Source organism: Stigmatopora nigra, chromosome 11, assembly GCF_051989575.1.
Source record: "Stigmatopora nigra isolate UIUO_SnigA chromosome 11, RoL_Snig_1.1, whole genome shotgun sequence".
Lineage (NCBI taxonomy): Eukaryota > Metazoa > Chordata > Actinopteri > Syngnathiformes > Syngnathidae > Stigmatopora > Stigmatopora nigra.
The window spans coordinates 1,441,028-1,456,668 of NC_135518.1; the positions used below are offsets into that span (position 1 = coordinate 1,441,028).

General features: G+C 38.9%; 1 protein-coding gene across 8 annotated transcripts in view; it reads left to right on the forward strand.

Moving 5' to 3' along the window:
* ttll4 (tubulin tyrosine ligase-like family, member 4) overlaps positions 1–15,641 on the forward strand; it is a 49,647-nt gene that overhangs the window by 6,800 nt on the left and 27,206 nt on the right. For 6 of the 8 annotated variants that reach the window (XR_013327937.1, XR_013327936.1, XM_077728762.1 and 3 more), the window contains 3 exons: positions 498–580; positions 664–724; positions 10,714–10,758. The exons of 1 other annotated variant lie outside the window; for it this stretch is intronic. Coding sequence is in view for 5 of the 7 variants with exons in the window: in XM_077728762.1 (XP_077584888.1) it covers positions 498–580; positions 664–724; positions 10,714–10,758 (189 nt within the window). In the remaining 2 variants the exon portion in view is untranslated. The remainder of the gene's footprint in view (positions 1–497; positions 581–663; positions 725–10,713; positions 10,759–15,641) is intronic. One more of the 8 variants, XM_077728760.1, reaches the window with a different exon arrangement.

The window sequence follows — 15,641 nt, forward strand, 5'->3', positions numbered from 1 at the left end:
TATAAATGGTACGTGGACGGTCGAACGATTCAAGCTGTATTCCCGTGCAACGCTCACCACTTTCTCACACGCATCAAGCTACTTTATTATTGCCACTTTCGTTTCAAATGAAATGGCTTGCCTCTTCCTTGCACCTCCCTCACTAGAAGCTTTTCGCTTTTCACCAACCAAATTGAATAATGGATGCACGAGATATTTAATGATAAAAATGAAAACTGGGCAATGAACTGGGCAGAGGAAGGTGGATGCTGGTTGCGTTGAGCTCTCACAGCGCCAGGCTTCGGTATTAGCGGCGGAAAGAAGCACTACTCGGAAAAAGGTGCGCAATACAAAATCTAACTTACGAATATTTTTCGACATAAACACAATGCGCAGACATGTTCGTATGTACCGTTGTTCATAACTCGAATGTTCTTAAGTAGGGGAGCGTCTGTACACCGACTGTAAAAGTGATTGTTTTTGAATCCACTAATATTGTCTTGTACTCTGTCATACAGCCCGGAGTGTGTAATGCTGATAGAATGCAGTTGTAGTGAGGAGGAGCTCCCTTATGATTTAGAGAATGCCTGCAGTGATGATGGTAAAAATATTGTTCAGAGCTTTGTCACATTTTCTACAATTTGCAGGCTCATTTTTTGTTTTATTCATTCCATTTTTCATCAGATTGTTTGGAGTCATCTGTCAGTCGTACTTCATCCGCTCTGTCACATGTGCGCCTGTCTGGGTGAGACTTCCCGTTGCACATGCACACAAACAAAGGAAGGAGGAACCTATCCCTTCTAATTACAGTCATTCCTCTACTTACAAAATAAATTTGTTGTAGTAGAGGTGTATTTTATATGTAAATTCTCTACTTCGTTTCACGGTCCTCACACATCTACAAACTAAACCTTATAAAATTGGTCAACATGTCTCTGGGTGAGACTTCCCGTTGCACATGCACACAAACAAAGGAAGGAGGAACCTATCCCTTCTAATTACAGTCATTCCTCTACTTACAAAATAAATTTGTTGTAGTAGAGGTGTATTTTATATGTAAATTCTCTGCTTCGTTTCACGGTCCTCACACATCTACAAACTAAACCTTATAAAATTGGTCAACATGTCCCAATTATGTAAGAAAGAACACACAAAAAAAGAGAAAATTATCACAAAAGGATGTATTTATGTCACAAAATGAATAGTATATATATAAAGCCGTGTTAAAACGCAGAAGAGAAACCTACCGGGATGCATCATAGAGATAGCACAAAACCATGAAAACACAATAAACAAATCATTAAGAATTGAAACAACAACATTAATCAACAACAAGCATAAACCTTTTCTGATTTACTTGAAATGTAATTTTACACCCATTTTATAAGTCACCAATGGTTCTTACCTGCTTCTGGAGTGCTGGTTGACGAACATTCTGGAAAAAAAACTATTCAAAGACGATTGCCTTTGACGACATTTACTAATGTTTCTGAAATGCACAAGACATGTCGTCAAAGTGAGCACAACTCATGAATACTTTCAGGATTCTTTTCCACGAAGTTGGAAAGTTCGTCTCTTTCTTTCTATCTATACATCTCGCTCTCGATATATACATCTCTCTCTCTCTCTCTTTCTCTCTCTCTCTCTCTCTCTCTCTCTCTCTCTCTCTCTCTCTCTCTCTCTCTCTCTCTCTCTCTCTCTCTCTCTCTCTCTCTCTATATATATATATATATATACATACATATACATATACATATACATATACATATACATATACATATACATATACATATACATATACATATACATATACATATACATATACATATACATATACATATACATATACATATACATATACATATACATATACATATACATATACATATACATATACATATACATATACACACATACACAGTGTTCCCTCGCTTATCGCGGTTATTGGGGACCGGTACCACCCGCGATAAGTGCATTTCCGCGAAGTTGGGATTCCCCTTCCAAAATGCTTAATTTGAATTTAATTCCATTTTTATACCCCCCAGTATACAGTACACCATATAGAATACAAGTAGCGAGAGTGAAATTCATGTTATAACAAAAAAGACTGTAAAATATGTTGTTTCAATGTAATATTTGTATTAAAAAATCTGCGAACCTCTGCGTCCATGTTAACTGATGCGCGAAGTAGCGGGGGAAGACTATCATACATCTATCTATCTATAGATCTATCTCTCTATATACATCTATCTATCTATACATATCTCTATCTCTCTCTATACACATCTATCTATCTATACATATCGCTATCTCTCTCTATACATCTCTATCTATACATCTCTCTCGATACATCTATCTCTACATCTATACATCTATTTATACATCTATCTGTACATCTGGACATCTATCTATACATCTATCTGTACATCTGGACATCTATCTGTACATCTGGACATCTATCTGGACATCTGTACATCTATCTGGACATCTGGACATCTCTGGACATTTATCTGTACATCTGGACATCTATCTGTACATCTGTACATCTATCTGTACATCTGTACATCTATCTGTACATCTGTACATCTATCTGGACATCTGTACATTTATCTGTACATCTGTACATCTATCTGTACATCTGTACATCTATCTGTACATCTGTACATCTATCTGTACATCTGTACATCTATCTGTACATCTGTGCATCTATCTGTACATCTGTGCATCTATCTGTACATCTGTGCATCTATCTGTACATCTGTGCATCTATCTGTACATCTGTGCATCTATCTGTACATCTGTACATCTATCTGTACTTCTGTACATCTATCTGTACATCTGTACATCTATCCGTACATCTGTACATCTATCTGTACATCTGTACATCTATCTGTACATCTGTACATCTATCTGTACATCTGTACATCTATCTGTACATCTATCTGTACATCTATCTGTACATCTATCTGTACATCTATCTGTACATCTATCTGTACATTTGTACATCTATCTGTACATCTATCTGTACATCTGTACATCTATCTGTACATCTATCTGTACATCTGTACATCTATCTGTACATCTATCTGTAGATCTGTACATCTATCTGTACAGCTCTATCCGAAACTCTGCGTCCGTGTTAACTGATGCACGAAGTAGCGGGGGAAGACTATCTATACATCTATCTATCTATAGATCTATCTCTCTATATACATCTATCTATGTATACATATCTCTATCTCTCTATATACATCTATCTATGTATACATATCTCTATCTCTCTATATACATCTATCTATCTATACATATCTCTATCTCGATACACCTATCTGTACATCTGGACATCTGTACATCTATCTGTACATCTGTACATCTATCTACATCTGTACATTTATCTGTACATCTATCTGTACATTTGTACATCTATCTACATCTGTACATTTATCTGTACATCTATCTGTACATCTATCTGTACATCTATCTGTACATCTATCTACATCTGTACATTTATCTGTACATCTATCTGTACATCTGTACGTCTATCTGTACATCTATCTGTACATCTGTACATCTATCTGTACATCTGTACATCTATCTGTAGATCTGTACATCTATCTGTAGATCTGGCTCTATCTGTACGGCTCTATCTCCGAAGAAGAGTTACACATTATATGGAAGAATTTTGGATTTTGTTATATTGACAAGTGCAATATTTGAATCCCAACTAGTTTTGATATGTATTTGGGTTTGACATTTAAAACTCATTGCCATGCACCCCGCAGAAACACTCATTTCATAGCGGCAAGAGAATAGTCACTTAAATGTGACTACTTATGAATAGAATCCGTATATTCTCGTTTATAAAATGTATTTGTCGCAAAAAAATGATAACTGAATCCAGGGTACAGCTTATAGGCGTGATAGATTCACGAATAGGCATTCCCAAATGCACGCACAAATATTTACTTATTACATTCATTGCGAGCAAATATATAATAATGTAAGACTAATGACACTAACCTGTTTTTATATATTTGTCAGTAATCCCAATTTTTTTAATTTTTGACAAATACAAATACACTTGGAAGGTATGTATTCTCGAACTTTAACTGAATTCACCTTACTTGCATGTCTTTTCTGAAAAAGGAAGAACAAAATCATTCTCGTTCAACTCATTTCCATAATTTGCCTAATCCTGGACATCAATGTTATCACCAGTATGCTGTATAATAACCAGATATAATTATTGCAATTTGGAATTTGTTAGAGCAATTGCACCAACCATAAGTCGGTTTAGCAAAGAGAGTAAGCAGGAGATAAGACAATCCCCACACATTGTCAAAGCAGCCATTGATATTACCTCGGTGAAGGCCAAATTTTTGCCGAAGGTCTTATCCCATCAGTCTGCCCAGGTGTACAGTTTCACTCCTGAGTGCCTCTTCGTTTCCGGTTCAGGGTCCGCAGGCCTTCAACGCCTCTGGTTAGGGACCCATTTGGTGACGTGTCGTTGAGTGCAACATTGCCAAACATTGCACTCGCCCCCTGCTCCACCAAGAGCACATCAACCATCAGAAGCATAACAACTGCTTTGCGGTCCTGGAAAACCCTGAGACTGGTGACTGCCAGCTGTTCCCTCATTGCTTCAAATCTGATTTCTTTTTTTTGGACATTGTAATGGTTGTTGTTGACCCTATTCATATTTTTATTTGGCGTTACCCAAAGATAAACAGACTCCTGCTGCAATTTGGCAAACCAACCCATAAGTCGGATCGTCAATTGTATCTCCTTGACTGTATAACAGATACTGGTAAAAAACTGTTTACTTCTTGTCGATATATATGTTATTTGCACTACTTCACCACCATAAGCCAAAACGTGAAATCAGTGGTGCTCTTTGTCTTGGAAAATTGGCATACCATGTCTCATCTACCGCATCCAGATTCAGACCATGCCCTGTAAGGTTCAAACAGGTAAAGTTAGCACAGTGGAACAATTGGCTTGTCATTTACTGCTTTCGCAACAGGATAGACCCGGTTTAGATAATTTTCCTATTTTTTCACAAGCGGGACACGTTTTTGTTTTTTCTTTTGCAAAAACACTCCCCAAAGAATGGTGATTGGGGAAGGTGTTATATCTGAATGTATTTTCCCTCGCCTGGTATTTTGTTTTAACCCTCTGTAAGAAGGTTGAGTCTCAATTGAAACGCTTTCACCTTGTTTTGCATATGGAGACAATAAAACCAATATAAAAGAGTTCCCTATAGTTTATGGCATTACTCACTGAGCAATAATCTTCCCAATCAATATTGGAGAGGTTGCCGTTTCATTTTATTACATCAAAAAGCTGTTCTCAACTGTCAAACATTTCAGCTGAGAGAACTTTCTTACAGTGCGAAGGTGGATCCACATCCCTCCTCGGCTATTTTCATGTGCTGGTTGGTCAGCAACACGTTGGACGCTACCACTTTGGGTCGTGCTAGTGTGTCTTCTTAATACTGTAGGTTTCCTGTTCAGAAGCAGTCTCCTAACCCAAATTCAATGCGTTTTCTTAAAGATTTTCCCCGTTTATGTAGTCAGCCAGATTAACCTCATCAACAATTAAGCTTTTGTTGTTGATGATGACGACAAAGCCGGTCTCTAATTATCATTATCCAGTTCCAATCGTGCAGTGAATAATGGCGATTTGTATGGTCTACCAATAGTATTTTCTTATGTTGTTGTCCGGTTGAACTCGCTGTTTTTTAGGCACAGTGACATCATAACAAGATATGGAACCTTTTATCAATCCAGCCAATTATTTTAACACAATTTGGGTGCCATTATCACAATTAATAAATGGTTCTTTGGATTTTCAAATTGTGTTCTGATTTGCTGTGCAGGTTAAGCATATTCTGCAACCAACTTAACCATCTAAGTTGTTTAGTGGCACCGAACCAAGGCCACCATCTCCCCTGTTGAGACAGGACATTCCAAAGCCAGCTTTGTTAAAAGCAGCTCACCCAAGTAAGCTGATGTACCAATTTGGGTTTTGTTTTTTCCTCAGTGCTCCCAAATTTCCCATTTCGCAGAGCAGATTATTGTTCCTCCATGTCAAGTTTTGTCACATTTGGAGTACTGCTGCTGCATTCTCAAAAATGTCATTTGACAAAACTTTTTTTCCTTTTTCCATTATCTGTCGCCGCCATCCCTGAAAATGGGCTTAATAGCGATGTCAGAAAAATCTATTTCAAATTTCCAAATCATTTTCTACCTTAATACTTGATTGATTGGTTATCTTGGTCGCCAGCCAATCAAAACACACGAAGACAGACTACCATTCACACTCACATTCATAATCAGGGAAATTAGTGTTCAATCAGTCATCATCATTTTGGTTTGTGGGAGAAAACTGGAATACCCGGAGAAATCCCACAAATTCTCGAGGACACCAGGAATACTACACACACTAGGAGGTCGGGATCCCTCTGGCTTTCATTAGTAGGTCTTAGAACCGTAAGGTTGATGTGCTAATCACTAGTCTTTTTATTTGGGGGGTTTACCCATACATCAGTGGCCCTTAAATTTTTCTCGCAGGTAGAAACCACCATCCCCAGTGGGGCTTCTTGGTAGTTTCATCCTTTAGCTGTCCTATCAGCAATAATCATTCCCGAAGGAAATAGCTAATTAACGTATTAGATATGCGCGCCACACATCCACAAATAGAAATGTGTTTTGGAAGTTCAATTGCCGCCGTTCGTCGCCCTAGTCCGTCAGCCTGAGCGAATGCTATGCGAGTGGCTGTGATTAACTCTTTGCTTGGCAATAATGCAATAACAGAAAAACTGACACATTGAAACACGCACCTTAACACAAGCATATTAACCGTTCGTAAAAAAATAACCTGTTTTGCATTAAGTTATACAACTCAAATTTATTTATTGATTTTAAAATTGGGATTCAAATTCCGCAAATATTCCACAACTCGTGCGCCAACCCGTTTTGTCAAACCCAAAGCGACAAACAATCTGTTTCTTAGGCATATTTTGGAGCTGGGGGAACGGTCTATTTCCAACTTATCTAAGATTTTCCTCGTCAATCGTTATCTCTAACATTTAGTTGCATCAACCCCATAATTGCAATGTCAAGCCTGTAAAATTTATGCTAAAATTCTCAATTTTTATGCCTTCAAAGCAATAGAATGCAAAGTAATTTGGTTGTCATCAATTGTTCAATGCTCATGCAATCCGTTATATTCCAATAGTCATCAATATGACCCATTGCCAAAGGATATTTCACCCCTCAGGACAAAAGAGGGAATGTCTTCTATGCACTGAAAACACCCCATGCCTCTTCAGTCCTAAAGAAATTATGCCTATCCCAAACCAATTATTTTATCCAAACCAGCCAGGTACAATTTACCTAATCATTTGGATGAATGCCATTTTTGCATTGTTATTTTCATGTTTGATATCATTAACAACCAAATAATTCTCAATACTCAAGATTTAATTTGCCCCCATATGATGTTTACATAAGATAAGAGCTATTTTCTGTAGCTCACTTTTACCACAATTAAACCCTACAAGTAAATTAGACAAAATAACCTTCCACTACGCATTTCCTAATGACAAATTTCAGTATTTAAAAAAAGACCCACAAATTGTCACCATTGTTATAATATTGTACATTTTCTCATCCCCTTTGCAATAACCAGCTAATCTCTGATGTTAAAGTATTTTGAACAAACCAACCTATCAAAGACAGTATTAATAATTTTTAATCCTCCAAACGCTAGTTTTCTTTAATTAGGAGCCCTTCGAAATCAACAAGTTGGTCAAAAATGGCTATCTTGCTCTATTCCCAATTTGAAGAAAAACAAATCAATATTTTAACAGATTTTCTATCACTGAGCTTTAGACTCGCTGCATTAGCAGGTTGTCTCCTCACACATCTTATCTGTCACTAATTCCTTGTTTTGCTTTGTTTACAAATGCCTCTCTCCCAGCGAGGTATCATGTTTGAAATGTCGCTTTTTAACTGTGAATAATGCATTTTAGAGAAGACTACCATTACTCCATAATAAGCTAATTTAATTCCTCATCCGACATCCAACCATATCACAATTTTTTGCCGAGACCCCATAATTTCTAAATATGCTGCAAGCACAACCTTATCCCATAGCAAAAACCATTTCTGCACACACGTTTGCTTCAGCAACCCCAAGGGCCAATTGATGCTCAGTCGGCGCATAATGTGGCAAGTCTAGAGTACAGACGCTCCCCTACATGCGGACAACGGTACATACGAACATGTCTGCAAATTGCATTTATGTCCAAAAATGTAAGTTTGATTTTGCATTGCCTTTTTCCAAGTAGAGCTTCTTTCCTGCTGTGAGAGCTCAGCTCACCCAGCATCCACCTTCTTCTGCCCAGTTCGTTGCAGTGCGGAAGTTGCGGAAGTGCGTGACATATCCCCAGTGCGCAAAGAACATTTTTCATTTTTATCATTAAATATCTGGTGCATCCATTATTCAATATGGTTGGTGAAAAGCAAAGGGCTTCTAGTGAGGGAGGTGCAAGGAAGAGGCAAGCCATTTCATTTGTAACTAAAGTGGCAATAATAAAGAAGCTTGATGCGCGTGAGAATGTGGTGAGCGTTGCGCAGGAATACAACTTGAATCGTTCAACCGTCAGTACCATTTATAAACAAAGATCGAGCAGCAGGACCCAAATATTGAACGTTGCACAAAGGTTGCAAATCAATTGAATGATGCCATACAGTGCTACTGCATTTATGATGAAAATACAAGAAAACTGGAAAAAAAATCGTCACTAGATAGCTTCTTTCGGCAGGTTTCTAGTAAATCTCTCCATCTCTCATGTATGTATACAGTACTGTATGTATTCTCCAAGGTTTTTTTAGTACAAAACAAAGCTGTTTACTTGTATTATCAGACATAGGCATTGTCGTCATCATTGACTTGACAAAAAGCCTAGTAGTCATCATACCCTCAGCTGCGTATGACAAAATTGTGTAGTGCTTCTCCACTGGTCCGCCATCCCAGGCAAGACCCCTTAACTGACATATTCAGACTTGTTAGCACTCCGCCACGATGGAAACATCGCATCACCTCTTGTTGCCTCACCGATGCTAACAAGAATAAAATGTATCACTTACCTCTCACTGTCTTCTTACTTACCCTCCCTCAGTTCGCCTGTAGAAGGCAGATCCACGCCAAAAATTGTGGTTAATGGATCGGGTGTTTGTCAAAAAGATACTAGGAAGCGGGGCTTGGAGTGTCGTAGCCCAACCGCAATGGCCGCCCGACATCCGCTCCCCTGCCTCCTTTCTCTTCGCCGTCTACGGCGTACTTTGGGTGGGTTGGATATCCCCGGAGATCCCGGAGGTCTCCGGATGTTCTTGGGGATATCGACAGTCAGTCCGTAGTAAGTTGTGAAATTGGGTGTCTTGCCTTTCGACGAACGAACTGGAGAGCAATGAGCCGCTGCGCCCGAGCGCGCCGCCATCTTTATACAAGCCTTAAACATACAAATGTACTTATATAAACCTTTAATATACTTATATAGGCCTTGAACATAAATTACAATACAAAATATAGCACTGAATCAACTTACGAACAAATTCAACTTATGGACAAGCGCTCAGAACGTAACTTGTTCGTAAGTAGGGCAGCATCTGTACAATAAGAAACGCAGGTTGGCAACCCTGCAAAACATTTAATTGGCCGTTTTGAATCTCTTTTTTCCAAGCTGCAATAGGCCATCTCATCCCAGTAAATTGACCGGACATTCATGTACTACTAACACAGACATTTTACACGTCTCCATTAGGATCTCTCATCCAAACCTGAACTGTTTCCGAAACGGCGGTATCCTGACCATCTGCCGTTCTCACAAAGACTCCGCTTTGTACGTCTAGCATCTGGACTATCCATTTTTTTTTTGCAGTTTTAAACTCCAGTATCACAGAAAAATTCCAATCAAATTCCGTTCACGAAAAATTTGATCTCAGGTTTAACCAAATCAAAGGCCAGTATTTCTATTAAATTTAGCTCACCATCTCCATATTTTAAGTATTCATTCAAATCATTTTGAGCAGGCATGCTGGCTAGCCATGCCGATTGGGCCTTGTATTTAGAGCCCTTCATGTTTGGGCAATCATGCAATATATGTCCCAAATCTCCACAAACGCAGCATGCAGCATTTTTGAAAACTTTCTGTTTGATTTCCTAATTTATCTTCTCCAATTTCTTGACTAACAGCCCTACGCTCTCGCCACCTATCTTGGTAAAACATTTATCCTTCAGTTGTGGCAGCATCGCCATTCTTTTTTTTTTTTTTTTACACAAAGGACTTGTCTCATCACCCTCCTTTCTATGGAACAAAATAGCATGTTCTGCTTGTCCAGCCGTCTCACTCTTGTCAACATGCTCATTCCCACTCCGCTCAACTTTCTTTGCATTTCCATCGTACCTTATTTTTCCATCAAAAAACATTCATAACATTTCCACCGTAAAGTTTTTTGACATCAAGAACCAATCATTGGTATAGTAATATCCATCCTTCTCCATTTTATATACATTACCCCTACGCCTAGTGCGTATTTTCTCCTGCCGGTCTGCTATTTTATGCATATTAAGCTGGCCAGCAAACCCATATTTGTTTATCCCTAAGTTTAGGTGTTTAATCCTTGAAGTTCTTTGATTTTCAACACATTTCCAATCTTTACACGGCAGACGCTGTTTTGGATCGTCTTCACTAGCCGCCTTCCCCATTTTGAAGTGAGTTGGTGTGCAATTTGGTAGTAATTTTCTTGTTATTTTTTTCAGCTATGTTTGTTTTCCTTAGGTTATCACTACACACACAACACACAAGTGTACTCTCCCGCCCCCGGTATACATTCGTAGTTTAAGTACCTACCGGCCTAGCGTACGGGACACCGACACCCTAGGTTTTATAGACTCATGCTCTTTCTCTCACCTGTTAGGGACTAGTATATACAGCAGGGGTGGCCAACCCGCGGCTCCCGAGCCGCATGCGGCTCTTTGCCCGGTTTCATGCGGCTCTTACGTCCATATCAAAGTTTGTATTTGTGTTTTATTTTTATTTGCGTGTGCGCTTCGCTTGAGTTCAATACGGTATTTTCGTCCAATGCGCATGTGCTTGGGATGAAAATACCTCAAAGTTTCCCAGTAGGAGCAAGGTCATTTGAGTAAACGTTTTTAACAGAGTGGGAGAGCTCCCGTGAACCAGAAGCGACAATGAACGGCGTCGCGCACACAAAAAGTATCCCAAAGATCGAGCGTCGGCTGAAAAAGCCACACCCCCTGCGAGGCAGACCAAGGCGAGAGTGCTCAGCCGGGAGCAGCCAATAGGAGAGCGAGGTGTACACCCACGTGGTGGGCGCGCTAGTTAAAAGCCATTCATAATAAATGACAGCTCACAAGGAGCAAATGTTGCGCAAAAATAGGCTCTGATTTTATGACAGAAGTCCCACTAAGTAACATGCATAGTAAAAGAAAAACGCTATTGTAAATTATTATATTTCTGTTTGTGGACTTGGTTGAACTGAGAGTTTGTCTGTGTGAGACAGTGCACACAATGTTCATTGTTGATAATGACTGGCCTGTGATGTTAGTACTGTAGGAGTCAATTTATGTCATTACTATGCTGGTGTGTGACATTTACAATACATCTGGCTGGGCAAAGGTATGTGTGTGATGTGGTTTGCGGTAACACAGTAAAAAATGTGTCTCTTTGCGGTAACACAGTAAAAAATGTAACTCTTGGTCTCTGACTGGTTGGCCACCCCTGATATACAGGGTTTCTTCGTCGCCGTCCCCAGGACGCGAGTCCACTTCCCAAAATGCAATGCTCTTTCTACCCGCATTTAGGGCCACCGTTGCAACATGCAAACATTAATGTGGGCTCACCAGTCATGTCTTCGGATGTCTCTTTTAGCAGGTTGGGCCTTCAACCGTCGTGAATCCTGGCGCTCATCTGAAAATCCAGCACGCAAAGGGTTTTAGTTTTTAGTCCAAGTTCATTCTGGCGTTAGACGCGTCTTTTTCCTGTTTATTTTCTTCAAGAATCAAGGACCCTAGTTACAATAGACATCTCAGCTCTTCGGAGAGGGATGTAAAAATAGGAATCAGAGGTCAATAGAGGTTTTAGCTCTCAAAACAAATGAAGATTATGTTAAGCCGGGGGCCCTTCTCAGCAGTTCAAGATGATTCAACCTTACTTTGTTTGGTCTAACTAAGGAGCAAGCATTTACATGGTTGCAAGCAGATGTTCTAAAATGACTTTTCTAATGTTAATAAGCTAAGTAAACCAAAGCATTCTTCATTGCGAGCAAATATATAATAATGTAAGACTAATAAGCTAAGTAAAGCAAAGTGTTCTTCATTGCGAGCAAATATATAATAATATAAGACTAATAACCCTAACAATGCGCATAAACTAGACTTGCACAAAACTCCAAGGTGACAAAGAGGGACGAGAGGCCATAACGAAAGACTATGCAGGCCATACAGTGATTTATTTCAAAATAGAAAAGATAAATCGAAATAAACGCTGAACAAAATTTATTTTGACGTCTATGAACGAAAATCAAGAAAAAAAATGTATCTTTCATGAAACGTAAAAAAGAATCACTGTGCCAAGCTGATCCGCGCACACACATACACAGACACACACAGACACAGACACATACACACAGACACACACACACAGACACATACACACACACACACAGACACACGCACGCGCACACACACACATATATAAGTTCATCATAGGGCGCCGTTCAAAGCGGCTGCTTGTTGCAATATATATGTGTGTGTGTGCGTGTGCGCGCGCGTGTGTGTATACTCGTGTATTTATTTTATTTATTTACTTATTACTTATCAACTATCTATTTATGTCTAAAATGCCTTTGCTATTACTGCATCCTCACCCTCTTGCTACTGTGACAAAGTAATTTCTCAAATACGGGATGAATAAAGTTATTTAATCCAATCTTGTCTCTTATGTTTGAAGTTTACCAATGTTGACAATTACGGGCCACATCTTAAACTTTGGGTAAGAAAATTTGCAAGATGGACTTATTTATTTTTTCAAATAGAATAATTTGACATTTTACATTTACAAAGACAGGCATATCCCGTATTTACATATAAACCGCCCGCGCGTATAAGCTGCACCCTAAAAACTGCCTTGAAATGTTTTAATGTTACAATTTCTAGCCTACAAGATGCCCCCAGACTCCCAATTTTTACCTCTATATTCATGGATTTTATAGGGAGTACAAATGTGTTACTTTGAAGGGAAAATTTTAAGAAAAATCATCACAAGTCGTATTCTGAAAGACTATAAATCAAAAGCACATTTAAGGTCAATATCATAAGGAAGTAAATACGCCTGTTTATGTAAATGAAAAATATTGAATTATTCATTTTGAAAAAGAAATAAGTCTACCTTGATAAGAACCTTATGCTTTCTAATTACAAAAATTACAACTATCTTACCAGAAGTTTATGATGTTATGGTAGCCATATTGCTTCTAATGTAAAAATATCTTAATTCTTTCGATGGTTCATATTACTCGAAAACTTGACACTTTTGAACAAGAAATACAACGAAAAAAATCAATTACCAAGTTCGCTTACTTTATATCAATTCCAAGTAATTGACACTCAAGAGCATTCTTCTTTGACAACGCATTCCAATCAACTTTTATGAACACTGATTCAAACTCCGCTGGAAATGTTCACGGTACTCTCTACTGAAGACTACAACTCAAACTACAAATAAAGGACCCCAAGCTGTCCACCTGTTAGGTTCATTAATAATTACCTTCGTCCGTAATTATCAATAACTGCAGGCAGACATCTTATTCAATTATTGACATTTAATTAAATAGAATGGATCACAGATAAGTAACCTTAAGGGAGGCGATCTTCCAAAGTATCCCTCCCGAACAGTATTTTGCGTACAGCTTTAAGGCATTAAAACAAAAACAATCACGCCTTCATTTGAACTAACAATCATATAACAATTACATAAAGAAGCCCGAAGTGCGTCACGAGTGTTATGGACGTGGCAGAAACAATATCTTTGTTATGGGCTCTGTTGCTGGAAATGGCAGATATCGAGTCCTTGCCCGATCAACAACCCTCACAGTCCGATACTGGGTATTTGGATGTAGCGTCAACAATCCTTGGAGAAGTCCATGTGAGAGTGGACTAGGCGGCAGTTTATGACCTCGAGCCGAACAATAGAAAGACTTTTAATGATTTAACAAAGAAATGAATTACTACACATATATGTATAATAGTAATACAGAATAAACCCAACACCACCTAAGTGCCTGAACAAAAAGAAGGATATAACCTGCCTGTTTTATTTCAAAATCAAGGCCACTCTCATCTGGCCAGTCAAAGTATGTTTAACTAGGTTAATAACGTCAGCGCCCTAGGTAAAATGACTGCCCTCGGACATATGTAAGATGGCTGTGCCCCAAGCGAGCAATTTTTTTCACGTTTTATCTAAGATGCGCATTTTTTTGTGAATTTCATTCATATACTTCAAAATAAATGTTATGTGTTTTATCTATCTTTTCTCTATTTTTAAATAAATGAAACTGCCGAATTTGCTTACGTCGTGACGCGCCGATGCAGCCGCCGTTTTTGTCATGTCATTAGGTCACGGCACCGTCAATTTGCAGTTTTTTGCATGTTGTGTTAATGCACATATAAGCCGTACCCTTGATTCAGTCATAATTTTTTTGTCCCACAAAAGCGGCTTATATGCGAGTAAATACGGTAAACTTATGATATTGACCCAAATAATGTGCAATCCAGGAGACAATCCTTAGGATTGCTACAGTATTTCAGTAATACCGCATGCGATGGTTTTTCTTAAGAATTTCCTTTCAAAGTAATACATTTGTACTCCTATTAAAACCCTAAATATGGAAGTGAAAATGTGAATTAGGGGTCATCTTGTATGATAGAAATCTTAAAATTCAACGATTTTAAGTCCATTTCAAGTTTACGGCTTACACGCGGAGGCAGCTTATATGAGAAAATACGGTAAATGTTAGGCATTTCTCATCTCATTTTCTGAACCGCTTTATCCTCATCAGTGTCGCGGGGGAGCTGGAGCCAATCCCGGCTGTCACCGGGCCAGAGGCGGGGGACACCTTGAACCGGAGGCCAGCTGATCGCAGGGCACAAGGAGACAGACAACCATGCACACTCGCATTCATACCTAGGGGCAATTTAGAGTGTCAAATCAGCCTATCATGCAAGATTTTGGGATGTGGGAGGAAACCGGAGTACCCGGAAAAAACCCACGCAGGTCTGGGAGAATGTGATTTGGATTTGAACCCAGGAATCCAGACCCGTGAGGCCGACGCGCTAACCACTCGCGCCACCTGGCAGTCCGAGTTTAATGTAACCACTCGCGTCACCGGACTGCCCGGGTTTAATGTATTAGTATCTAAATACGTACAATCTATAAATAAAAATATTGTAAATATTTTAAGTATTGTACTCACAGCGAATATAGTTCTCCACTTGATTTAAGAAAAATAAAAACAGGTTTTATGACCAAAAGACAGAACCTGAATACAAGTGGCTGAAATTAGTTTCCTTTGCAG